At 46.4% G+C, this 27,156-nt stretch overlaps 1 protein-coding gene across 1 annotated transcript; it reads left to right on the top strand.

The window, feature by feature from the left end:
* The first annotated feature begins 531 nt into the window (after window positions 1-531).
* On the top strand, window positions 532-25,339 carry fuca2 (alpha-L-fucosidase 2). The gene is made up of 7 exons (XM_073050406.1): window positions 532-787; window positions 7,975-8,162; window positions 9,325-9,664; window positions 10,925-11,135; window positions 14,373-14,563; window positions 17,064-17,172; window positions 24,570-25,339. The coding sequence occupies exons 1-7, from the start codon at window positions 567-569 to the stop codon at window positions 24,708-24,710; spliced, it is 1,401 nt and encodes a 466-aa protein (XP_072906507.1). The 5' UTR covers window positions 532-566; the 3' UTR covers window positions 24,711-25,339.
* Window positions 25,340-27,156: the final 1,817 nt, after the last annotated feature.

Here is a 27,156-nt window from a genome sequence, read left to right as displayed (position 1 = left end):
GTCCCGAATTATCAGTACAGGAACACAAACAACCTCTTCCACCCATCCCCTCCCAGCTTCTCTCTTCACCCTCACTCCATAACCCACCTATCACCTCCCAGCTCACTTCACTCCCTCCCTACTCCATCACCCACCCACCTATCCCCTCCCAGTTTCTCACATCACCACCCCCCCCCCCCCCCGGCCAAACTCCATCACCCACCCACCTATCACCTTCCCTTTCCTATCCTGGCTTCTTCCCCTCTCCTTTCCAGTCCTCATGAAGGGTCTTCCCCCGAAACAGCGACTGTAAAATCCCTTCCGAGTTTCTCAGAGAAACTTCTGGAGAATCTCTAGAAGTTTGCGTGCAGATTTCCAGCATCTGCATTAACTTTTTCTGATTTTTTTTCCCCAGAAGGCTGTTGTAAACATTTACACTTAGAAACAAGAAAGTGGGATACAATTGGGGTTTGCACCGATTTGAAATCAGGCCGTGGTAACAGGGCGGGCTTTAGGACCCAGCGTTGCACAGCCCTCTCTGTTCCGGCTCGGAGTTACGAGCTCCGCAGGCTGTGCGGGCTCCTGCGATGGTGGCTGCGGCTCGGCTGCGCTGGGCATTGGGCTGCTCAGGCCTGGCCCTGACCTGGGCCCTGCTGTCAGTCAGCCCGGGCTGTCAGTCAGCGCCATCCCCGAGCTGGGACACCATCGATTCGCGGCCACTGCCGCCCTGGTACGACCAGGCGAAGTTCGGCATCTTCATCCACTGGGGAGTCTTCTCGGTGCCCAGCTTCGGCAGTGAGTGGTTCTGGTGAGTGGACGCGGGGGACTCCCGGCGCCAGTGCCACTCTCCTGCTTACTTGGCTATTGTCACTGTACAGACCGGAAACAAAGTTTGCCTTGTGGGCGGCCAGATTCTTGCAGAGGTGGCCATTGTGACATAGAGCACTACGGCACAGAAACAGGCCATTCGGCCCATCCAGCCCATGCCCATTCCGGCCAGTCCCGTCGACCTGCATTCATTCGGACCGTAGCCCTCTAATCCTTTGGCAGTCCACATTAAAGGTGCGCTACCGCCACCAACCGGGGTGGAGTGTGGTGTAGCGAGCTGGGAATTAAATGTCCTGCTAGTTCTTTATCAAGTGCAAGCTAAGTTACCCCCAAAAGCCTTGTAGATTGTAAATAATGAAAGACAATACTGTGAATTAAATTCAGGTCCGTAACTTAAAGTCCGGACCAACCCTCACGCAGAGTAGTGCAGACTGCATTTGCTTTCTTTCAGCCTTATGTGCTTCACATTGTAAAATAATGTGTTCAGTCGTTTCATAATGATGACAAAACCTACACATCCCGAGTGAGCAGATAGGGAAACAGATCCTGGAAAGGTATAATAATAAGAGTTGTCGTGATGGGAGCTTTTAATTTCCTAAATATCAATTGGCATATCCCTAGAGCGAGGGGTTTAGATGGGGTGGAGTTTGTTAGGTGTGTTCAGGAAGGTTTCTTGACACAATATGTAGATTAGCCACAAGAGGAGAGGCTGTACTTGATTTGGTATTGGGAAATGAAGCTGGTCAGGTGTCAGATCTCTCAGTGGGAGAGCATTTTGGAGATAGTGATCACCTTTACAATAGCATCGGAGAGAGATAGGAACAGACAAGTTAGGAAAGTGTTTAATTGGAGTAAGGGGAATTATGGGGCTATCAGGCAGGAAATTGGAGGCTTAAATTGGAAACAGATGTTCTCAGGGAAAAATATGGAAAAAATATGGCAAATATTCAGGGGATACTTGTGTGGAGTTCTGTATAGGTACGTTCCAAGGAGACAGGTAAGGTACAGGCTGTGTATAAAAGGCTGTAATAAATCTGGTCAAGAAGAAAAGAAAAGCTTACAAAAGGTTCAGAGAGCTAGGTAATGTTAGAGATCCAGAAGATTATAAGGCTAATAGGAAGGAGCTTAAGAAGGAAATTAGGAGAGCCAGTACGGGCCATGAGAAGGCCTTGGTGGGCAGGATTAAGGAAAACCCCAAGGATTTCTACAAGTATGTGAAGAGCAAGAGGATAAGATGTGAAAGAATAGGACCTATCAAGTGTGACTGGGAAAGTGTGCATGGAACCGGAGGAAATAGCAGAAGTACTTAATGAATACTTTACTTCAGTATTCACTATGAAAAAGATCTTGGTGATTGTAGTGATGACTTGTAGCAGATTGAAAAGCTTGAGCATGTAGATATTAAGAAAGAGGATGTGCTGGAGCTTTTGGAAAGCATCAAGTTGGATAAGTCACCGGGACTGGATGAGATGTACCCCAGGTTACTGTGGGGGGCGAGGGAGGAGATTGCTGAGCCTCTAGCAATGATCTTTGCATCATCAATGGGGATGGGAGAGGTTCTGGAGGATTGGAGGGTTGTGAATGTTGCTCCTTTAGTCAAGAAAGGGAGTAGCGATAGCCCAGGAAATTATAGACCAGTGAGTCTTACCTCAGTGGTTGGTAAGTTGATGGAGAAGATCCTGAGAGGCAGGATTTATGAACATTTGGAGAGGTATAATATAATTAGGAATAGTCAGCATGGCTTTGTCAAGGGCAGGTCGTGCCTTACGAGCCTGATAGAATTTTTTGAGGATGTGACTAAACACATTGATGAAGGAAGAGCAGTAGATGTAGTGTATATGGATTTCAGCAAGGCATTTGACAAGGTACCCCATGCAAGGCTTATTGAGAAGGTAAGGAGGCATGGGATCCAAGGGGACATTGCTTTGTGGATCCAGAACTGGCTTGCCCACAGAAGGCAAGGAGTGCTTGTAGATGGGTCATATTCTGCATGGAGGTCGGTCACCAGTGGTGTGCCTCAGGGATCTGTTCTGGGACCCTTACTCTTCGTGATTTTTATAAATGACCTGGATGAGGAAGTGGAGGGATGGGTAAGTAAGCTTGCTGGTGACACAAAGGTTGGAGGTGTTGTGGATAGTGTGGAGACCTGTCAGAGGTTACAATGGGACATTGATAGGATGCAAAACTGGGCTGAGAAGTGGCAGATGGAGTTCAACCCAGATATGTGTGAAGTGGTTCATTTTGGTAGGTCAAATATGATGGCAGAATATAGTATTAATGGTAAGACTCTTGGCAGTGTGGAGCATCAGAGGGATCTTGGTCCGAGTCCGTAAGACACTCAAAGCTGATGCGCAGGTTGACTCTGTGTTAAGAAGGTGTACGGTGTATTGGCCTTCATCAATTGTGGAATTGAATTTAGGAGCTGAGAGGTAATGTTGCAGCTATATAGGACCCTGGTCAGACCCCACTTGGAGTACTGTGCTCAGTTCTGGTCACCTCACTACAGGAAGGATGTGGAAACCATAGAAAGGGTGCAGAGGAAATTTACAAGGATGTTGCCTGGATTGGGGAGTATGCCTTATGAGAATAGGTTGAGTGAAGTTGGCCTTTTCTCCTTGGAGCGATGGAGGATGAGAGGTGACCTGATAGAGGTGTATAAGATGATGAGAGGCATTGATTGTGTGGATAGCCAGAGGCTTTTTCCCAGGGCTGAAATGGCTAGCATGAGAGGGCATAGTTTTAAGGTGCTTGGAAGTAGGTACAGAGGAGATGTCAGGGGTAAGTTCTTTACGCAGAGAGTGGTGAGTGTGTGGAATGGGCTGCCGGCAACGGTGGTGGAGGTGGATATGATAGGGTCTTTTAAGAGACTTTTAGATCGGTACATTGAACTTAGTAAACTAGAGGGCTGTAGTAATTTCTAAGGTAAGGACATGTTCAGCATAACTTCGTAGGTCGAAAGGCCTGTATTGTGCTGTAGGTTTTCTATGTTTCTACGATGTTTTTCAACAAGGAATAATTAAGCATTGTATGCCCAATTCTATGTCAAGTCAATATAATTCCTTCCCTTCTTGTTTTACTCCCTTCAGTTTTAGATATTCTGTAAAGATGTCTCCCTTTATGCCCATTATTGCATAATGCCAGAATAATGCAATTGCCAGAATCCTAATTCTTTACCCCACCAACCCTTTAGCTTCTGATTTGCTAACTGGAAGTTCTATATCCACAGCAGAATTTTAGCAGCTTTTTTGGCCAAACAATCAACCCGCACATTCCCTTCAGCACCTCTATGTGCAGGGACCCATAAGAAGCAGAAATGAAGACCAAGACTTTGAATCTGAAGTAAAGTTTGAAGAGTTTCCAGCAGTAAATCTGACCTGTTGCTACAATGACCTGTTTTAAGACTAGTCAAAGCCAAAAAAGAATCTGAAGAAATTACAACTTTGCAAGGACAAATTCCCTCCACCCACTGTCAGCCTGAAACGACGGCAACCAGCTCTGCTGTATTTACTGATAAACAGTGATGTTTATCCTAACCCTAACCGATAAACTGTGATGTTCCCAACAGTCTTCCAACACACTTTTAACAGAGTGATCATTCCTCTGTCCTCGCAAATTAACCCAGTATGTTAACAACTTCAACCTTCGCAGCTGTAAGGGTCATTGTTTCATTTCGGCCAGTAGAGCTGAAACAGGAGACGACCTTACTGCACCACAACACAGTCTTTAAGCCTTCGCTTGTACCACATCCAAACTTTTCAAAGTTGAAGATGAAGCTGATCCATAAGCCACACAGACATAATCAAGTACAGATCTAATTAAACAAATATAAATGGTCAGAGATTTTCACATAGCACCTCATAGAATACCCACATAGACACCCAAGGATATTTAATGCCCCTTTACATTTATCAATTATTATACTGATGTTGTGCTTCCATGTCAGCTTATTATCCAGCCACATATCAAGAAATTTTACCACTGGCACAACTTCAAGTGTTTGACGATATCATTTCAAATCAAGTTCAGGTCTATTGATTCTCTTTGCAAAACACATAACCTGTGTTTGAGCTACTGAAAGCTCCAAACCCTATCTACTTGCCCACTGTTCAACCTTATTAAATGCTGGTTGCATTCTATATACAGTTAAAGTGAAATTTCTACCTCTGATCCAGAAAGCTTCATCATCAGCAAAAAGTGATTTACCCACCCCAGTGCCTATCTCAGAGAAAATGACATTAATCATAATAGTAAACAATAAAGGGCACAAATATTGCCTTGTGGAGACCCATTCCCTATCTCATAGAAGCCTGACTATACCCTCCCTACCCTTACCTGCATAGACCTTCCAAATACAAAACTCAGAAAAAAGTATAGCTTTCCTCTCACTCCTAATTTCCATAATTTAATCAAAAGACCTTCCTTCCATAACATACCATAAGCTTTTTCTATATCAAAAATGCTACAGTTACATCTTCTTTATTTACGGTGCTTTCCTAATATCATCTTCCAAACATAAAACTGAATCCAATGTCCTTCTATCCTTCTGAAATCCACTCTGATAAAAATGCTATATCTCCTCTTTTTCCCAAAATATAATTCAACTGCTCTATTACCGTATGTTCCATAAGTTTTACACAAATGGGACGTTAATGATATTGGTCTATAACTGGAAGGATCAGATGGGGGCTTCCCAGGTTTTAGAATAGGCACTACTACTGGCTTTTTCCAAGAGGAGCGAAGATGGCCTAAGCTCCAAATATGATTCAGGAATTTTAATCTTCTCTCAAGAGAGTTGTCAGCTATATGTTTAAACATACAATAACATGTAACATCCTCTCCTGGAGCTGTCTGACCTGTACTATGAATAGCTTTCATAAATTCACACAAGGAAAATTCTACATCACAGGTACAGCTGGCTTCCAACACATCGGGGTATTCACTGAGAACCCTATCCCTACATCGTTTAGCCTCTTCACTTAAATTATCTTGATTATGAAATTCAGCAAGTGACTGAGTCAGTAACTCAACCTTCTCTATTTTAGTAACAATTGTATTACCTTCTTTAATCAATACTGGAGTGTTAGTAGCCCTATGAACGCCCACCCCCCATTTTCTTAATCATTCCCCAAAAATCTTCAAGTTTAATATCCCTTCTAATACTACCACAATATGACCTCCAGTAAACCTGTTTCCCAACCTTCACTACTTTCCTCACCACAGCCTGTGCCCTTTTATACTTAATAAAGTCACCCGGAGAGTGAAACTTGATAACTTTCCTAAACGCTTTATTTCTCTCCCTAATTGCCTCTGCACACTCCTCAGTCCACTATTTCTCCTATTTCCACTCAGTTCTCCTATTAATGCCCTTTTTAATAGGAATCACAGTTTGATGAATAATGCGATGTAATCTTTCATTACATAAATCCACATAATCTTCAACATTCAGCCCTGACAAACATTCATCGCATAAAACCTTAAACTTCTCCCAATTTGCTTTACCAAAATTCCACATTCTAAAAGCGGCCTGTCCCCTATACAAATCCAAACCCAAGCTAATACAGGAAAATGATCATTTCCCAATGTTTCATCTCCATGACCTCCCACTCACTCACTCCAGCCAGAATGTTCGAAACTAAAGTTAAATCGATGGCAGTTTCCGAACGATAATGAACATCAAATCTCTTACCCCTCCCATCACTAAGGCACACAAGATGAGAAATACCTAAAAATCCTTCTACGATCAAACCATTACTATCATTTTGTGAATAACCCCTCAGTGAACTCTGTGCGTTAAAATCCCCACACAGTATAACCCTTAGTGAGCTAGAGCTACATAGGCTTCCCAACAAATCAAAAGTTTTCCACAAGGGTTGTAAACATTTACTGCTTTAATACCCCTACCTGTTGAATCAAATACTTCATATACTTAATATACTTAATTTACATCCACAACTCTATGTCCTATTCCTTTCCTTATAAAACTTGCAACACCACCCATCCTTCCGCCTCTACATCCAGGTCATTTATAAAAATCACAAAGAGCAGGGGTCCCAGGACAGATCCTTGTGGCACTCCACTAGTCACCGACCTCCAGGCAGAATACTTCCCTTCCACAACTACCCTCTGCTTTCTTCCCTTAAGCCAATTTTTTATCCAAACAGCCAAGGTTCCACTTATCCCATGCCTCATGACTTTCTGGATGAGTCTCTCGTGAGGGACCTTGTATGAACTCCTTACAGAGGATGCCGGGACTGAACTTGAACTCCAAGCTGTAATAGTGTCACAGTAAATGGTACGCGTCCATGGGTTCAAAAGTAAATTTTGTTATCAAAGTCCATATATGTCATATGCTCGTACTTTAAGAGGAGGTGATGTGTTAATTGTTTGTAAGGATGAGAAACAATGTGAGAAGGCATTACGATTGAAAACTCTACCATATACAACCCTGATATTCATTTTCTTGTGGGCATACTCACTAAATCTGTAGAATAATAACCACATCAGAATCATTGAAAGATCGGGCAAGCAGGACTTTCAACCAGAGTGCAGAAGACAAAACACTGTGCAAACACAAAAAGAGAAAATAATAATAATAATAATAAATAATTGAGCAATAAATATCAAGAACATGAGATGAACAATCCTTGAAAGTGAGTTCATAGGTTGAAGGAACAGTTCAGTGATGGTGCCAGTGAATTTGAGTGAGGTTATCCCCTCTGGTTCAAGAGCCTGATGGTTAAGGGGTGAAAACTGTTCCTGGATCTGGTGAGGTGAGTCCTGAGGCTCCTGTACCTTCCTGATGGTAGCAGTGAGAAAAGAACACGGCCTGGGTGGTGGGGGCCCTTGATGATAGCTTCCGCTTCCCCTTTGACAGCATTTCGTGCAGATGTGCTCGGTAATGGTGAGGGCTTTGCCAGTGATGGACCGGGCCGAACCCACCACTATTAGTCGGATTTTCCATTCAAGTGTATTGGTGTTACCCTGCCAGGCCGTGATGCTGCCAGTCAAAGCACTCTCCACTACACATCTGTAGAAGTTTATGTGTCTTCCCGAATTTCTGCAGACTCCTAAGGAATTAGAAGGGCGGCCGGCTGTGCTTTCTTCGTAATCGCAGTTGCGTGCTGGTCAATACGTGTGCACACATACTCAGGTTCTCATTTCCCACAGGTTCTACTGGCAGAAGCAGAGGCTGAAACAGTATGTGGAGTTCATGGAGAGGAACTACCCTCCTAGATTTACCTACCCAGAGTTTGCCCCGATGTTCTCCGCAACCTTCTTTGATGCAGAGGATTGGGCTGATCTCCTGGCCTCCTCGGGAGCCCGATACGTCGTCCTGACCTCAAAGCACCACGAAGGTACTAAGCTTCTCAGAGCATAGCCTCAGCTTCCTTTGCTTTCTCGTAGCCTGAGTCAGCACGTTAACGCTGAAGAGAAATGGTGTGTAATTTGAAGCCCTCGACTGTAAATAGAAAGATTGTGTATTCTCCACAGCCATTGATGTCACTAAGACGCTTTGCCTCAGGTATGGTGAACTGTGTTGTCTGATTAAATCAAATCAGCAATGATTGTGTTGGGCAGCCCACAAGTGTCGCCCAGTTTTCAGCACCAACACATAACTTACTAACCCTAAGGTGAAAGGGGGAGGAAACCAGAGCCCTCGGAAGAAACTGACATGGTCATGGGGAGAACGTACAAACTCCTTACGGTGGCGCTTTCCCTGTAAAGGAATGGCACTAACTGCTATGCTAGTGTGTTGCCCAGTTTGTCAATGCTCTGACCAATTTGCACCAAAATGAATTTTATTTTTGTTCTGATTGTGTTCTTTCTTGTAAAAGCTGGGCTGAGTTTGTGTGTCCCTTGTGAACACTGCTGATCTGATGGTATGGGTCTGTGAGGCTGTTGCAAAGACCTTTCTCATTGTGCCTGGGCACACGTGGCCTTGTGCTGACGACAATAAACTCACTTTGATTTCACGACCATAAACCGTCGCATCAGAATAGGCCATTTGGCACATTAAGTCTGCTCCGCCATTCCATCACGGCTGATTTTGTTATCCTCTCAAAACCATTCTCCTGCCTTCTCCCTGCAATCTTTGATACACTGACTAATCAAAAAGCTATCAAACTCCATCTTAAATACGCCCAGTGACTTGGCCTCCACAGCCGCATATGGCAATGAATTCCACAGATTCACCACCGTTTGGCTAAAGAAATTCCTCGTTGTCTTTGTTCTAAATGTAAGTCCCTCTATTTTGAGTCTGTTCCCTCTGGCCCTAGACTCCCCCACTATGGGAAACATCCTCTCCATGTCCACTCTATTTAGCCCTTTCAATATTTGATAAGTTTCAGTGCAATCACCCCTCATCATCCATAACTTGAACAAGCACAGACTGGGATCCTTCAAATGCTTCTCACACGTTAACCCTTTCATTCCCGGGATCACTCCTGTGAACCCTTTGACACAGTGCAGGTTTAAACAATGGTGGTTATATTGACTTTGATTTTGTGTCCCCTGTAGGTTTTACACTCTGGGGGTCGAAGTACTCGTGGAACTGGAACGCAGTTGACGTGGGTCCTCACCGTGACCTTGTCGGAGAGCTGGCACAAGCTGTCCGTAATAGGACCAGCTTGAGGCTTGGCCTCTATCACTCCCTCTTCGAATGGTTCAACCCCACCTTCCTGGAAGATGCTGCCAGTGTCTTCCGGACCAACACGTTCCCCACCACCAAGACCCTGCCGGAGCTGTACGAGATCGTGAACAGGTATCGCCCAGAGATTCTCTGGTCTGACGGGGACGGCGGAGCTCCCGATACCTACTGGAACAGCACTGGCTTCCTGTACTGGCTCTACACCCAGAGGTACTGCACCATCACCATCAGTAATTGGTTTACTATTGTCACATGTACGGAGGCACAGCGAGGAGCTTTGTTCAGCCGGGTCACTTCCTCACGGTGGAGAGTGGAGGTAGGACAAGGGAAGAACATTGACAGAATGCAGACTGAAGCCGCACAGTTGCTGAGACTGAGCCGTGCAGGGCCATAACGGGGTAGATTGAGGGGGCTGTCCATGTGGAGTTTGCACATCCTCCCTGTGATATTCTCCAGCTTTCCCCTGGGAGAGCCTGGGACCAGAGGGCACAGCCTCAGAATATAAGAACGTCCCTTTAGAAAAGAGATGAGAGATTTGTTTAGCCAGAGAGAGATGAATCTGTGGAATTCATTGCCATAGACGTCCGTTGAGGCCAAGTCATTGGGTATATTTAAAATGGAGGTCGATAGGTTCTTGATTAATAAGGGACATCAAAAGTCACAGGGAGAAGGCTGGAGAATGGGGGTTCAGAGGAATTATAATGGAATAGCAAAGCAGACTTGTTGGGCCATGTGTCCTAATTCTACTCCTGTGTCTTATGGGCTCATCTAAGAAAGATGTGCTGGCGTTGGAGAAGATCCAGAGCATGCTCGCAAGAATGGTCCTGGGAGTGAAGGGGTTAACATAGGAGGAGCGTTTGATGGTTCTAGGCCTGGAGTTTAGACAAATGAGGGGAGTTCTCATTGAAACCTTGCGAATGTTGAAAGGCCGAGATAGAGTGGATGTGGAGAGGATGTTTCCTACAGAGAGGGTGGCAGGACCAGAGGGCACAGCCTCAGAAAGGAGAGATGTCCATTTGGAACAGAGATGAGGAATTTCTTTAGTTGGAGGGTGATGAATCTGTGGAATTCATTGCCAAAGACAGCTGTGGAGGCCAAGTCATTGGGTATATTTAAAGTGGAGAATGATAGGTTCTTTACAAACAAGAGAAAATTTGCAGACACTGGAAATCCGAGCAACACACACAAAATGCTGGAGGAACTCAGCAGGTCAGGCAGCATCTATGGAAAAATGTACAGTCGGTGTTTTGGGCCGAGACGTCGACTGTACTTTTTTGCATGGATGCTGCCAAACCTGCTGGGGGAAATGAGTTCCCCCAGCATTTTGTGTCTGTTGCAAAGATAGGTTCTGGATTTGTAAGGGTGTCAAAGGTTACAGGAGAAGACAGAAAAATTGGGGTTGAGAGGGATAGTAAATCAGCCATGATGGAATGTCAAATCAGATTCTGGTCCCATGTCTTATCCTTTCAGTCCTGTGCGAGAGACGGTGGTAACCAACGACCGATGGGGCACGGGTACCATTTGCAAGCACGGCGGATTCTACACCTGTGCAGATCGGTACAGCCCAGGGCATCTCCTCACCCACAAGTGGGAGAACTGCATGACCATCGACTCCAAGTCCTGGGGATACAGGCGAGAGGCCCAGCTCCGGGACTACCTCTCGATCGAGCAACTGGTGAAGGTAGAGTGCACCTGTTTCATTCATTCACTGGGCGCAGTGATGCCAGTATTTACTACCCATCCCTGACTGCTCCTCCATTCATCCTTCGGATTCTTCCGGGAGTCAGGAATGATGAGCAGCTTTTCAGCTTATTTTAAAGTACAAATTCTGTCTGACACTGGAGGGTGTGACAGGACGGTGCAGAGGGAGGTTCATTCTGTGTCTGACACTGGAGGGTGTGACAGGATGGTGCAGAGGGAGGTTCATTCTGTGTCTGACACTGGAGGGTGTGACAGGATGGTGCAGAGGGAGGTTCATACTGTGCCTGACCCTGGAGGGTGTGACGGGACGGTGCAGAGGGAGGTTAATTCTGTGTCTGACCCTGGAGGGTGTGACGGGACGGTGTGGAGGGAGGTTCATTCTGTGTCTGACCCTGGAGGGTGTGACAGGACGGTGCAGAGGGAGGTTCATACTGTATCTGACCCTGGAGGGTGTGACAGGACGGTGCAGAGGGAGGTTCATACTGTGTCTGACCCTGGAGGTTGTGACAGGACGGTGCAGAGGGAGGTTCATTCTGTGTCTGACCCTGGAGGGTGTGACAGGACGGTGCAGAGGGAGGTTCATACTGTGTCTGACCCTGGAGGGTGTGACAGGACGGTGCAGAGGGAGGTTCATACTGTGTCTGATCCTGGAGGGTGTGACAGGACGGTGCAGAGGGAGGTTCATACTGTGTCTGACCCTGGAGGTTGTGACAGGACGGTGCAGAGGGAGGTTCATTCTGTGTCTGACCCTGGAGGGTGTGACAGGACGGTGCAGAGGGAGCTTCTTACTGTGTCAGACCCTGTAGGTTGTTACAAGATGGTGTGGAGGGAGGTTCATACTGTGTCTGACCCTGGAGGGTGTGACGGGACGGTGCGGAGGGAGGTTCATTCTGTGTCTGACCCTGGAGGGTGTGACGGGACGGTGTGGAGGGAAGTTCATACTGTGTCTGACCCTGGAGGGTGTGACGGGACGGTGCGGAGGGAGGTTCATTCTGTGTCTGACCCTGGAGGGTGTGACGGGACGGTGCGGAGGGAGTTTCATTCTGTGTCTGACCCTGGAGGGTGTGACGGGACGGTGCGGAGGGAGTTTCATTCTGTGTCTGACCCTGGAGGGTGTGACGGGACGGTGCGGAGGGAGTTTCATTCTGTGTCTGACCCTGGAGGGTGTGACGGGACGGTGCGGAGGGAGTTTCATACTGTGTCTGACCCTGGAGGGTGTGACGGGACGGTGCGGAGGGAGTTTCATACTGTGTCTGACCCTGGAGGGTGTGACGGGACGGTGCAGAGGGAGTTTCATTCTGTGTCTGACCCTGGAGGGTTTGATGGGACGGTGTGGAGGGAGCTTCATACCTAGTCAACTTGCTCCTGGGGCTAGCAAAAGCCACCATCCGAGGGTCTTGGAAACGGGTGGCTGGAGGATCTCCCCGGGCAGACTGCCTGGCAATGTTTAGGGGGTATGTTCGTGCCCGGGTAAATATTGAAAAAGAACACACATAATCCACGGCGACCTTAGAGGAGTTTCGAGACCGTTGGGCTCCACGGGGTGTAAATGCCATCGTGGATAGAGATGGCAACATTCTGGTGTAATGTCTATTGTCTATTTGTAGTGAAGTACCGGTAATTGTGTTTGCCACTGTTTTGTATATATTGTATAGCACCAATATTTGTAATAAAGGATTTTGTAATAAAAAAAAGACCCTGGAGGGTGTGACGGGGTGGTGTGGTGGGAGCTTCATACTGTGTCTGACCCTGGAGAATGTGACGGGACGGTGTGGTGGGAGCTTCATACTGTGTCTGACCCTGGAGGGTGTGACGGGACGGTGTGGTGGGAGCTTCATACTGTGTCTGACCCTGGAGAATGTGACGGGACGGTGTGGGGGGAGCTTCATACTGTGTCTGACCCTGGAGGGTGTGACGGGACGGTGTGGTGGGAGCTTCATTCTGTGTCTGACCCTGGAGGGTGTGACGGGACAGTGTGGTGGGAGCTTCATACTGTGTCTGACCCTGGAGGGTGTGACAGGACGGTGTGGTGGGAGCTTCATACTGTGTCTGACCCTGGAGGGTGTGACGGGACGGTGTGGTGGGAGCTTCATTCTGTGTCTGACCCTGGAGGGTGTGACGGGACAGTGTGGTGGGAGCTTCATACTGTGCCTGACCCTGGAGGGTGTGACAGGACGGTGTGGTGGGAGCTTCATTCTGTGTCTGACCCTGGAGGGTGTGACGGGACGGTGTGGTGGGAGCTTCATTCTGTGTCTGACCCTGGAGGGTGTGACGGGACAGTGTGGTGGGAGCTTCATACTGTGTCTGACCCTGGAGGGTGTGACGGGACGGTGTGGTGGGAGCTTCATTCTGTGTCTGACCCTGGAGGGTGTGACGGGACAGTGTGGTGGGAGCTTCATTCTGTGTCTGACCCTGGAGAATGTGACGGGACGGTGTGGTGGGAGCTTCATACTGTGTCTGACCCTGGAGGGTGTGACGGGACGGTGTGGTGGGAGCTTCATTCTGTGTCTGACCCTGGAGGGTGTGACGGGACAGTGTGGTGGGAGCTTCATTCTGTGTCTGACCCTGGAGAATGTGACGGGACGGTGTGGTGGGAGCTTCATACTGTGTCTGACCCTGGAGGGTGTGACGGGACGGTGTGGTGGGAGCTTCATTCTGTGTCTGACCCTGGAGGGTGTGACGGGACAGTGTGGTGGGAGCTTCATTCTGTGTCTGACCCTGGAGAATGTGACGGGACGGTGTGGTGGGAGATTCACTTGTTTCATCGTTGTACTGGATTTGTTTTATGTTGGCAGCAGATCATTTAAAAGTTAAAATGTCTTTTTCTTCAGAAATCTTCAGAAATGAATGGATCTTAAATCTTAACTAGAAGTTAAAAATTTACTTATCGACGTACGCTTTTTAATAATGTTTAGGCTGGAGGAGGGGAGGCAATTTACAGTTGCCCCCTGCAGTGAAACAGACTCTTCACACCAAGTCATCCCTGCCAACCAAGATGTCCACCTAGATGCTGCCTGACCTGCAGAGTCCCTCCAGCATTTTGTGTGTGTTTCCCTAGCCTCTGTAGAATCTCTTGTGGTTCAGCATGTCCGATATGCCCGGGTTCTGGTTTGTGCCCTTGAGGTGAAAACCACTTCACTCATTGAAGAGTAATTGTGAATCGCCTGCTGATTATTTTAAGAGTTGGCCAATTGGTAACAGTCACTCTTTCTGTCAGACGCTGGTTGAGACGGTGTCCTGCGGAGGGAATCTCCTGATGAACATCGGACCCACTCACGATGGTCGGATCGTGCCCATCTTCGAGGAGAGGCTGAGGCAGATGGGGCAGTGGCTGCACGTCAATGGGGAGGCAATCTACAACACCAAGCCCTGGAGGAAGCAGAACGACACGGTCACACCTGGCGTGTGGTAGGACCATCGAGGGCAGAGGCTTGAGTCATCCTTAGTACCAACCATCCACATCAGAGCTCCTCTGAAATTCAGTCCATTCACTTCGATCCGAAGTGGGGCCAAATTTATCAGCACAGAGTTCATTTCCACGTCCCATTGTGTGTGCTTGTAGAGTTATGGGGCACTACAGCAAAGAAATAGGCCATTTGGCCCATCTAGTCCATGCTAAATTTTTACTCTGCCTTGGTCCGTCGACTCAAACCAGGACCATAGCCCTCCATTCCCCTCCCATCCAAGTTCCCTCTAAATATTTTACTTTTCACCCTTAATCTCTAGTCCCATGCAACTTGAGGGGAAAAAGCCTACAGACCCCTCATGATTTTGAAAACCTCTATCAAATCACCTCTCATACTCCTATGCTCCAGGGAGTAAAGTCCTAACCTATTCAACTTGTCTCTGTAACTCAGGTCCTCATATCCTGGCAGCATCCTTGTAAACTTTCTCTGTGTGGCCTGAGATTCAGCCCATGTTGGGGGTTTTGGTTCAAATCCCTTGTTAGAGGCTTGAGACAGACACTGGGGTGTGTGGGGGCTTCCCCAGTGTCGAGTAGGTTGAGTCCTGCTCTTTCAGGGGGCGATGCCTGTGTCCGAGATCTTAGGCAGTGGTTCCACCTCACTTGTCATGGCACTGTTGATATGTCCATAAGGCCATAAAATACAGGCCATTCAGCCCATCGAGTCTACTCTGCCATTCCATCATAGCAGGTTTATTATCCCTCTCAACCCATTCTCCTGCCTTTTCCACGTAATCTTTGACACCCTTGCAGATCAAAAACCTATCAATCTCTGCTTTAAATATACCCAATGACTTGGCCTGCACAGCCACCTGTGGCAATGAATTCCACAAATTTACCACCCCCTTGTTCACAAAGTTTCTCCTCATTCCTGTTCTAAAGGGACATCCCTCTATTCCGAGGCTGTGTCCTCTGGTCCTAGACTCTCCCACTGTAGGAAACATCTTCTCTACATCTATTCTATCTCAGCCTTTCAATATTTGTAGGTTTTAATGAGATCCCCCCTTATTCTTCTAAGCTGCAGCCAGTACTGGCCCAGAGCCATACAGTACTGTGTAGAACTCATAGGCACAAACAGTATATATAGCTGGGGTGCCTATGACTTTTGCACAGCACTGTATTTGTCAACGTGGAGTGGAGAGTGAGTCTGTAACTTTGGCTGGAACAAAGGATGTTGGGAATGGTGAGGGTGGAGGACTGTGGGAGGGGTGTGGGACAGGTGGCAGAGGAGGAGTGCCAGGGGTGGGGAGGTGGGGTAGTGTGGGTGCAGACACACCCAGCCCTGAGACACCAGGCAAGGCTGTTTGATTCCAAACAATTGGTTTATTGACCATTACAGAATGTCTCTCTGGTGCTTCCCTCTCTCCCCCCTCTCCCTTCCCCTTTTCCCAACCATGATTCCCCTCTCCCTTACCCCTTCCCACTCCCAGTCCACAACAGAGACCCACATCAGAATTAGGTTTATTATCACTCACATACGTCATGAAATTAGATTTTTTTTGTGGCAGCAGTACAGTGCAATACATAAAATTACTAATGTCTTCGGCATCCTAGCTATATAAAGGTGCCTAAGACATTTGCACATTACTATATACCGTATTAACCCTTTTATTCTCGGGATCATTCTTTTGAACCCTCTCTGGACTCTCTCAAATGCCAGCACATCCTCTCTTAGAAAAGGGGCCCAAAGCTGCTCACCATACACAAGGTGAGGCCTCACCAGTGCCTTATAAAGCCTCAGCATCACAGCCCTGCTGTTATGTTCTAGTCCTTTTGATATGAATTGTAGCAATGCATTGGCCTTCCTCCCAATGTCTCAACCTGCAAATTAACCTTTTAGAGGACTCTCGAGTCCTCTTACACCTCTGATTTCTGAATTTGCTCCTCATTTAGAAAATTATCTACCCTTTTAATTCTTCTAGCGAAGTGAATGACTTGCCGGTTGTAACGGGCAGCCTGGAAGGTTTTCGATCGGCAGGGGCACACACTTTCCTTCTGGGTGAGGGTGGGTACCTCTCGACCAGCGTGGCGCCGTTTTTTGCTTTGGTACTGTTTGCCAGCCTGAATAAGTGGGTGTGGGACAAGGAGGGCGATGAGTGGACATTGTGATAAAACCCGTCACACATACATCTAAGCAATGAGTGAAATTTGTTGTTCGTGTCAGATCAGATCAGTGTGGACCGTGCTGGGCAGCCCACAGTTGTTGCCATGCGTGCCCACAACATACTAACCCTAACCAGTACGTCTTTGGGATGTTGGGAGGAAACCCACGCGGTCACGGGGAGAACGTACAAACCCCTTACAGACAGCGGGGTAATGGAACCCCAATCGGTGATTGCTGGCACTGTAAAGCGTTACGCTGACTGAAATGATCCGATGCTGCCAGACTGTTAACTCTCGACCTTCCAATTGTCTCAGCTGGGTGTGTCATGTGTGTGTTGGCAGGTATACATCGTTACCGGGGAAACAGGTGGTTTACGCAATATTTCTGACCTGGCCAAAAGTGGGACGGCTGCACCTCAGTGACCCTCGTCCTGCTGCAGGGAGAACCAAGGTCTGAAGTATATTATTGCTTCTCTTCTTTGTTTTGAGTTTTTCTCTTTGGAATGAAGGCAATAGAACTTTGAACAGTACAGCACAGGAACAAGCCCTTCAGCCCACAGTGTTGTGCTGACCCAATTAAGTTAGGAATCAAACATCAAGCTAATCCCTTCTTCCTACACAATGCCCATATCCCTCCATTTTCCTCACATCCAAGCGCCTATCTAAACATCTCTTAAAAATCCCTCATGAACCTGTCTCTACACCCACCCAGGCAGCGAATTCCAGGCACCCGCCACTCTCTGTGTAAAATAAAACAAAAAAAAATTATTTATAAGAAAGCTACAAAGTTAGTGGTTAAAGGACAGATATGGAATGAAATGTGTATAAATACATATATACCAGTATGTATTTACAAGGTAAACGACATTATAAAAGGTGGTTTAAAGTGTGCACAAGCAATGTACACAAAATGCTGGAGGAACTCAGCAGGCCAGGCAGCATCTATGGAAAAGAGTACAGTCGATGTTTCGGGCTGAGACACTTCCCTCAGCCCGAAACATTGCTGTGCTTTTTACCATAAATGCTGCCTGGCCTGCTGAGTTCCTCCAGCATTTTGTGTGTTTTGATTGGATTTTTGGCATCTGTACATTTTCTCTTGTTTGTTTAAGTGCAGTGACGGGTAGAGAGGGGTGGGGAGAGCTCAACTAGAGTGGTTGATCAGATAACTGCCTGGGGGTGAGAGAAACCTAGGGACATTCAAACAAGCACATGGATTTTGAAAAATGGAGGGATATGTGGGATAAAAAAGGTGAGACTGATTTTCAAGTGAGTTAAGGGGTCAGCACACCATTGTGGGCCAAAGGGCCTGTACTGTGCTATAATAATCCATGTAAACTCAGCGATTACTCAGTTAGGTGCAGGAGTGGAACTTGGTGTTGTCTTCTGCTAATGTAGCCCATCAGCTTCAAGGTGTGATGTATTGTACATTCAGAGATGCTGTTCTGCACACCACTGTTGTAACGTGTGGTTATTGTCACCTTAAACCGATCTGGCTGTTCTCCTCTGATGTCTGTGATTAACAAGACAATTCTGCCCAGGGAACTGCTGCTATTTTTGCACCATTCTTTGTAAACTTTAAATGCTGTGTATGAAAATCCCAGGAGATCAGCATTTTCTGAGATACTCAAACCACCCTGTCTGGCACCATAAGACCTAGGTGCAGAATTAGGCCATTCAGCCCATCGTGTATGCTCCGCCATTCCAACATGGCTGATTCATTATCACACTCAAACCCATTCATCTGCTTTCTCCCCAAAACATTTGACACCCTGATTCATCAAGAACCTAACAACCTTTGCCTCAAATATACCCAATGACTTGGCCTTACCCAGCCATATATGGCAACTGATTCCACAGATTCACCTCCCTCTGGCTGAAGAAACTGTCTTCATCTCTGTCCTAAGTGGATGTCACTCAGTTCTGAGGCTGTGCCCTCTGATCCTGGACTCCCCCACTACGGGAAATACCTGCTCCACATACAAAGAATCCAGACTTTTCAATGATCGATGCAATCCCAACACCGACCCTTACAGCAAATATCTAGTTACCGACAGCCATCCGGAAAAGGGCCCCTTTATTCCCACTCGTTGCTTCATGCCAATCAGCCAGTCTTCTATCCATTCTGTTACACGGGCTCTTATTTTGTGAAGCAGCCTCATGTGCAGCACCTCGTCAAAGGCCTTCTGAAAATCCAAAATAAACCACATTCACTGATTCTCTTTTGTCTATCCTGTTTATTTCCTCAAAGAATTCCAACAGATTTGTCAGGCAAGATTTCCCCTGAAGGAAACTAAACTGACTTTGGCCTATTTTATCTTGTGTCTCCAACTACTCTGAAACCTCATCCTTAATAATGGGCTCCAACATCTTCCCAACCAGTGAAGCCAGGCTAACTAGCCTGTAATTTCCTTTCTTCTGCCACCCCCTCCCTTCTCAGGATGACCAGAAATTGCTAATATCATTCTTCTTAAAGAATGGAGTGATATTAGCAATTTTCCAGCCCTCTGGAACTATTCCAGAATCTAGTGATCCTTGAAAGATTGTTACTAATGCCTCCACAATCTCTTCAGCTACCTCTTTCAGAACCTGGGAGGTAGTCCAACTGGTCCAGGTGACTTATCTGCTTTCCGCTTCCCAAACACCTTTATTAATAGCAATGACACTCACGTCTGCCTCCTGACACTCTCGCATTTCAGCATGCTGCTAGTGTCTTAACCATATAACAATCACAGCACGGAAACAGGCCATTCCGGCCCTCCTAGTCCGTGCCGAACTCTTAATCTCACCTAGTCCCACCTACCCGCACTCAGCCCATAACCCTCCACTCCTTTCCTGTCCATATACCTATCCAATTTTACCTTAAATGACACAACTGAACTGGCCTCTACTACTTCTACAGGAAGCTCATTCCACACAGCTATCACTCTCTGAGTAAAGAAATACCCCCTCGTGTTTCCCTTAAACTTTTGCCCCCTAACTCTCAAATCATGTCCTCTCGTTTGAATCTCCCCTACTCTCAATGGAAACAGCCTATTCACATCAACTCTATCTATCCCTCTCAACATTTTAAATACCTCGATCAAATCCCCCCTCAACCTTCTACGCTCCAATGAATAGAGACCTAACTTGTTCAACCTTTCTCTGTAACTTAAGTGCTGAAACCCAGGTAACATCCTAGTAAATCGTCTCTGCACTCTCTCTAATTTATTGATATCTTTCCTATAATTCGGTGACCAGAACTGTACACAATATTCCAAATTTGGCCTTACCAATGCCTTGTACAATTTTAACATTACATCCCAACTTCTGTACTCAATACTCTGATTTATAAAGGCCAGCGTTCCAAAAGCCTTCTTCACCACCCTATCTACATGAGACTCCACCTTCAGGGAACTATGCACTGTTATTCCTAGATCTCTCTGTTCCACTGCATACCTCAATGCCCTACCATTTACCCTGTATGTTCTATTTGGATTATTCCTGCCAAAATGTAGAACCTCACACTTCTCAGCATTAAACTCCATCTGCCAACGTTCAGCCCATTCTTCTAACCGGCATAAATCTCCCTGCAAGCTTTGAAAACCCACCTCATTATCCACAACACCTCCTACCTTAGTATCATCAGCATACTTACTAATCCAATTTACCACCCCATCATCCAGATCATTTATATATATTACAAACAACATTGGGCCCAAAACAGATCCCTGAGGCACCCCGCTAGTCACCGGCCTCCATCCCGATAAATAATTATCCACCACTACTCTCTGGCATCTCCCATCTAGCCACTGTTGAATCCATTTTATTACTCCAGCATTAATACCTAACGACTGAACCTTCTTAACTAACCTTCCATGTGGAACTTTGTCAAAGGCCTTGCTGAAGTCCATATAGACTACATCCACTGCCTTACCCTCGTCAACATTCCTCGTAACTACTTCAAAAAATTCAATAAGGTTTGTCAAACATGACCTTCCACGCACAAATCCATGCTGGCTACTCCTAATCAGATCCTGTCTATCCAGATAATTATAAATACTATCTCTAAGAATACTTTCCATTAATTTACCCACCACTGATGTCAAACTGACAGGTCTATAATTGCCAGGCTTACTTCTAGAACCCTTTTTAAACAATGGAACCACATGAGCAATACGCCAATCCTCCGGCACAATCCCCGTTTCTAATGACATCTGAAAGATCTCCGTCAGAGCTCCTGCTATCTCTACACAAACTTCCCTCAAGGTCCTGGGGAATATCCAGTCAGGACCCAGAGATTTATCCACTTTTAAATTTCTTAAAAGCGCCAGTACTTCCACCTCTTTAATTGTCATAGGTTCCATAACTTCCTTACTTGTTTCCCACACCTTACACCATTCAATATCCTTCTCCTTAGTGAATACCGAAGAGAAGAAATCGTTCAAAATCTCTCCCATCTCCCTCGGCTCCACACATAGCTGGCCACCCTGATTCTCTAAGGGACCAATTTTATCCCTCACTATCCTCTTGCTTTTAATATAACTGTAGAAGCCTTTCGGATTTACTTCCACCTTATTTGCCAAACCAAACTCGTAACTTCTTTTAGCTTTTCTAATCTCTTTCTTAAGTTTCCTTTTACATTCTTTATATTCCTCGAGCAATTCCTTTACTCCATGCTGCCTATATCTATTGTAGACATCCCTCTTTTTTCGAACCAAGTTTCTAATATCCCTTGAAAACCATGGCGCTTTCAAACCTTTAACCTTTCCTTTCAACCGAACAGGAACATAAAGATTCTGTACCCTCATAATTTCACCCTTAAATGACCTCCATTTCTCTATTACATCCTTCCCATAAAACAACTTGACCCAATCCACTCTCTTTAAATCCCTGCGCATCTCCTCAAAGTTAGCCTTTCTCCAATCAAAAATCTCAACTCTAGGTCCAGTCCTGTCCTTCTCCATAATTATATTGAAGCTAATGCTATTGTGATCACTGGACCCGAAGTGCTCCCCAACACATACATCTGTCAGCTGACCTATCGCATTCCCTAACAGGAGATCCAACACTGCCCCATCTCTAGTCGGTACTTCTATGTATTGTTGCAAAAAACTATCCTGCACACATTTCACAAACTCTAAACCATCCAGCCCTTTTACAGAATGAGCTTCCCAATCTATGTGTGGAAAATTAAAATCTCCCACAATCACCACCTTGTGTTTACTACAAATATCTGCTATCTCCTTACACATTTGCTCTTCCAACTCACGCTCCCCATTAGGTGGCCTATAATACACTCCTATCAGTGTTACTACACCTTTCCCATTCCTCAATTCCACCCAAATAGCCTCCCTAGAGGAGCTCTCTAATCTATCCTTCCAAAGCACCGCCATAAGATTTTCTCGGACAAACAATGCAACACCTCCTCCTCTGGCCCCACCTACTCTATCACACCTGAAGCAACTAAATCCAGGAATATTTAGTTGCCAATCACACCCTTCCTGCAACCATGTTTCACTAATAGCTACAACATCATAATTCCAGGTATCAATCCACGCTTTAAGCTCATCCACCTTTCTTACAATGCTCCTAGCATTAAAATAGATACATTTAAGATACTCTCCACCTCCTCCTCTCTTTTCATCCCTAGCAATGCATTCAAATTTATTATCCTTTTCTTTCTTCTCCCCTACATCTTCGGGCTGAGCGCATCCCTTCTCCATCACCTGCCTTTCCTCCCTCACACACTGTCTACTTACTTGTTCTACTGGTGAACTAACCTCCTCTCCCATAGTTTCCTCAAATTGATTTCCGCCCCCCCCATCTTACTAGTTTAAAGTCTGCCCTGTAGCCCTAGCAAACCTCCCCGCTAGGATATTGGCTCCCCCAGGATTCAAGTGTAACCCGTCCTTCTTGAACAGGTCACGCCTGCCCCAGAAGAGGTCCCAATGATCCAGAAACTTGAATCCCTGCCCCCTGTTCCAATCTCTCAACCACGCATTCATCCTCCACCTAATTCCATTCCTACTCTCACTGTCGCGTGGCACAGGCAGTAATCCCGAGATTACTACCTTTGCGGTCCTTCTTCTTAACTGCCTTCCTAACTCCCTATACTCTCGTTTCAGGACCTCTTCCCCTTTCCTACCTATGTCATTGGTACTTACATGTACCACGACCTCTGGCTCCTCACCCTCCCACTTCAGGATATCTTGGACGCGATCAGAAACGTCCTGGACCCTGGCACCAGGGAGGCAAACTACCATCCGGGACTCCCGATCACCTCCACAGAACCGCCTGTCTGAACCCCTGACTATCGAGTCCCCTATTACTATGGTCCTCTTTCTTCTATCCCTACCCTTCTGAGCTACAGGGCCGTCCTCTGTGCTGGAGGCCCGGCCACTGTCACTTCCTCCAGGTAGGCTGTCCCCCCCAACAGTACTCAAACATGAGTACTTATTGTCAAGGGGTACAGCCACTGGGGTACTCTCTAGTACCTGCCCCTTCCCCTTCCTGACCGTGACCCACCTATCTGCCTCCCGTGGCCCCGGAGTGACCACCTGCCTGTAACTCCTCTCTATCACCTCCTCACTCTCCCTGACCAGGCGAAGGTCATCGAGCTGCAGCTCCAGTTCCCTAATTCGGTCCCTCAGGAGCTGCAGTTCGGCGCACCTGGCGCAGATGTGGACGTCCGGGAGGCTCGGAGACTCCAGGATCTCCCACATCCGACACCGAGAACAACAAGCTGCCCTCACACTCATACTTCCCGAATAACTGAAAATAACAAGAACTAAAAGATAAGCCTACTGTGCCCTCTTCCGCCTAAGCCCTCTGAGCCCAAGCCCTACACTCTGCTCCCGGCTCACTCCGCTGCCCGCAAACGAAGCTGCCCACTGCTTAAGGCTGCGTTCTTTTTATATCTTCCCTCCTTCCCAGGCCTCCTTCACGCACCTGCGCTGACCCGCCTCTCAGAACTCCGATCTGAGAAGCAATTTGAAAATGGCCGCCGCCGCACTTCTTCTCAAAGCCTCGCTGTCCTCTTCTACAGTGACGGCTGACGCAAAATACTTATTAATTTTGTCCCCCACTGCTACCTCTCCAGGATCATTTTCCAGCAGTCCAATATCCACTCTTGTCTCTCTTGTACTTTTTATATATCTGAAAGAAACTTTTTTGTATCCTCTTTTCTATTATTGGCTAGCTTACCTTCATATTCCAACTTTTCTCTCTTTATGGCTTTTTAGTTGCCTTTTGTTGGTTTTGAACAGCTTCCCAATCCTCTATCTTTCCTCTAATTTTTGAAATATTACATTCCCTTTCTTTTGCTTTTATGCTGTTTTTCACTTCCATTGTTGGCCACAGTTGTCTCACCTTCCCTTTAAAATACTTCTTTTTCTTTGGGATGTATATTTCCTGCATCTCCCGAATTCCCCCTAGAAGCACCAGGCATTGCCGTCCTGCCGTCATCCCTGCTAGTGTCCCCTTCCACTCAACTTTGTCCAGCTCCTCTCTCATGCCTCTATAATTCGCTTTACTCCACTGTAAACCTGATACTACCTAGTTTAGCTTCTCTTTCTCAAACCAACAGTCATTTCACGGTCAAAGTCACTCAGATCACATTTCTTCCCCATTCTGATGTTTGGTCTAAACAACTAACCTCTTGACTGTGTCTGCATGCTTTTATGCATTGAGCTGCTGCCGCACGATGGGCCGATGAGATATTTACGTTAACGAGCAGGTGTACGGGTGTAGCTAATAAAGAGGTCACTGACTGTAGGTATTGTTTTTGTAAGTACCATGAGATGAAGTGGCTCAGTCCGGCTGTTAGAGCCCGGAGTTCACCTGTCTGCTTTTCCCACCCTGACCGGCCAGGTAAACCTTGTCGGATACCCGGAGCCTCTGCAGTGGATGACGTCTGGGGAGCAGGAGCTGGTAGTGTTGCTGCCGACTCTTCTCCCGCACCAGCTGCCCTGTCAGTGGGCTTGGAGCTTGAAGCTCACCAGCGTGTCGTGATGATGGAGAGCGGCCGTGCGGAGCAAAAACCCCTAAAGGGTTTCTGGAAGATTCCTCAGCACACTTTTACCTTTTTTATATGACAAAGTTCAAAGTGAATTTATTACCCTGAACAATAAAGATTTTGCTTCCTGAATACTTTTGGGTGTATTTAATGGATTTTGGGCTGCTGATCATGAAAATCACCATGAAATTTCCCTTTCGCTCACTTTTTTTTTGAAATCACCTTTACTTGCTATTTCAATCATGATTCAAGTCAGAGTAACTGATGCAAGATTAAGGAAGGTGTTTTTGTTGGCGAACAAATCAAAAAATTCATCAATGACGGGCAAATCGAAGAACATCTAGTGGAACCGGAGAAAATCGCATAGAAGGCATACAAGGATGTTGTTAATAACTTTCTTGGCAACTGCAGAGCACCAAGCTACGTGCAGCTGGTTGACAACATGCTTCAAGCAAACAGACCCACGAAGTGCATCAAACACGAGGAAATCTGCAGATGCTGGAAATTCAAGCACCACACACAAAATGCTGGTGGAACACAGCAGGCCAGGCAGCATCTATAGGGAGAAGCGCTGTCGACGTTTCGGGCCGAGACCCTTCGTCAGGACTAACCGAAAGGAAAGATAGTAAGAGATTTGAAAGTAGGAGGGGGAGGGGGAAATGCGAAATGATAGGAGAAGACCGGAGGGGGTGGGGTGAAGCTGAGAGCTGGAAAGGTGATTGGCAAAAGTGATACAGAGCTGTAGAAGGGAAAGGATCATGGGACGGGCATCATGTGAAGTGCGTCATGTTATTAAAGATTCATTTTCTGCATTCCCATTTAGACTTCTTCCCTGCAAATCTTGGTGCTGTCAGTAACGAGCACGGTGAAATGTTTCACCAGGACGTTTCGGTCATGGAGAAACGGTATCAGGGCAAGTGGAATCCATCAATGCTGGCTGATTATTGTTGAACACTTAAACGAGAAGCCTCAGACACTGAGTACCAATGGAAAGCATTAACAAAATATTTTTAGCTGAGTGAACTATTGCAAAGCATTAGCACCATTTTGCAATTAAATACTTTATATTCAATAAAAGTTGATTTATTGTTTTTCCTAATTCCTAAGTAGTCTGAAGTTATATTTCTGTTCAGCCTCAAGCGGTCTATCACAAAAAAATTTCTGAAGAAATGATATAGAAACAGAAACACAGGAAACCTGCAGCACAGTACAGGCCCTTCGGCCCACAAAGCTCTGCTGAACATGTCGCTACCTTAGAAATTGCCTAGGGTTACCCATAGCCCTCTATTTTTCTAAGCTCCATGTACCTGTCCAGAAGTCACTTAAAAGACCCGATCGTATCCGCCTCCACCACTGTTGCCAGCAGCCCATTCCACACACTCACCACTCTCTGACATCTCCTCTGAACCTACTTCCAAGCACCTAAAAAACTATGGCCTCTTGTGTTAGCCGTTTCAGCCCTGGGAAAAAGCCTCTGACTATCCATACAATTAATGCCTCTTATCATCTTGTACACCTCTATCAGGTCACCTCTCATCCTCCATCGCTCCAAGGAGAAAAGGCCAACTTCACTCAACCTATTCTCATAAGGCATGCTCCCCAATCCAGGCAACATCCTTGTAAATCTCCTCTGCACCCTTTCTATGGTTTCCACATCCTTCCTGTAGTGAGACGACCAGAATTGAGCACAGTACTCCAACTGGGGTCTGACCAGGGTCCTATAAAGCTGCAACATTACCTCTTGACTCTTAAACTCAATTCCATGGTTGATGAAGGCCAATACACCGTACGCCTTCTTAACCACAGAGTCAACCTGCTTAGCACCATTGAGTGTCCTATGGACTCGGACCAAGATCCCTCTGATCCTCCACACTGCCAAGAGTCTTACCATTAATACTATATTCTGCAATCATATTTGACCTACCAAAATGAACCACCTCAACTTATCTGGGATGAACTCCATTTGCCACTTCTCAGCCCAGTTTTGCATTCTATCAATGTCCCGCTGTAACCTCTGACAGCCCTCCACACTATCCACAACACCCCTGACCTTTGTGTCATCAGCAAATTTACTAACCCATCCCTCCACTTCCTCATCCAGGTCATTTACAAAAATCACGAAGAGAATGGGTCCAGAACAGATCCCTGAGACACACCACTGGTCACTGACCTGCATGCAGAATATGACCCGTCTACAACCACTCTTTGCCTTCTGTGGGCAAACCAATTTTGGATTCACAAAGCAATGTCCAATTGGATCCCGTGCCTCCTTACTTTCTCAATAAGCCTTGCATGGGGTACCTTAACAAATGCCTTGCTAACATCCATAGATACTACATCTATGGCTCTACCTTCATCAATGTGTTTTGTCACATCCTCAAAAAATCCAATCAGGCTCGTAAGGCACGACCTGCCTTTGACAAAGCCATGCTGGCTATTCCT

This window comes from Hemitrygon akajei, chromosome 7, assembly GCF_048418815.1.
Source record: "Hemitrygon akajei chromosome 7, sHemAka1.3, whole genome shotgun sequence".
NCBI classification, from domain to species: Eukaryota; Metazoa; Chordata; class Chondrichthyes; order Myliobatiformes; family Dasyatidae; genus Hemitrygon; species Hemitrygon akajei.
This window is presented reverse-complemented; position numbering and strand designations above follow the sequence as displayed.

Bases quoted from the DNA above. Each gene is read 5' to 3' on its own strand.
- fuca2 (XM_073050406.1), top strand. From the start codon at position 567: ATGGTGGCTGCGGCTCGGCTGCGCTGGGCATTGGGCTGCTCAGGCCTG. The intron at 788-7,974 runs GTGAGTGGACGC...CATTTCCCACAG, and splicing joins TTCGGCAGTGAGTGGTTCTG to GTTCTACTGGCAGAAGCAGA. The intron at 8,163-9,324 runs GTACTAAGCTTC...TGTCCCCTGTAG, and splicing joins GACCTCAAAGCACCACGAAG to GTTTTACACTCTGGGGGTCG.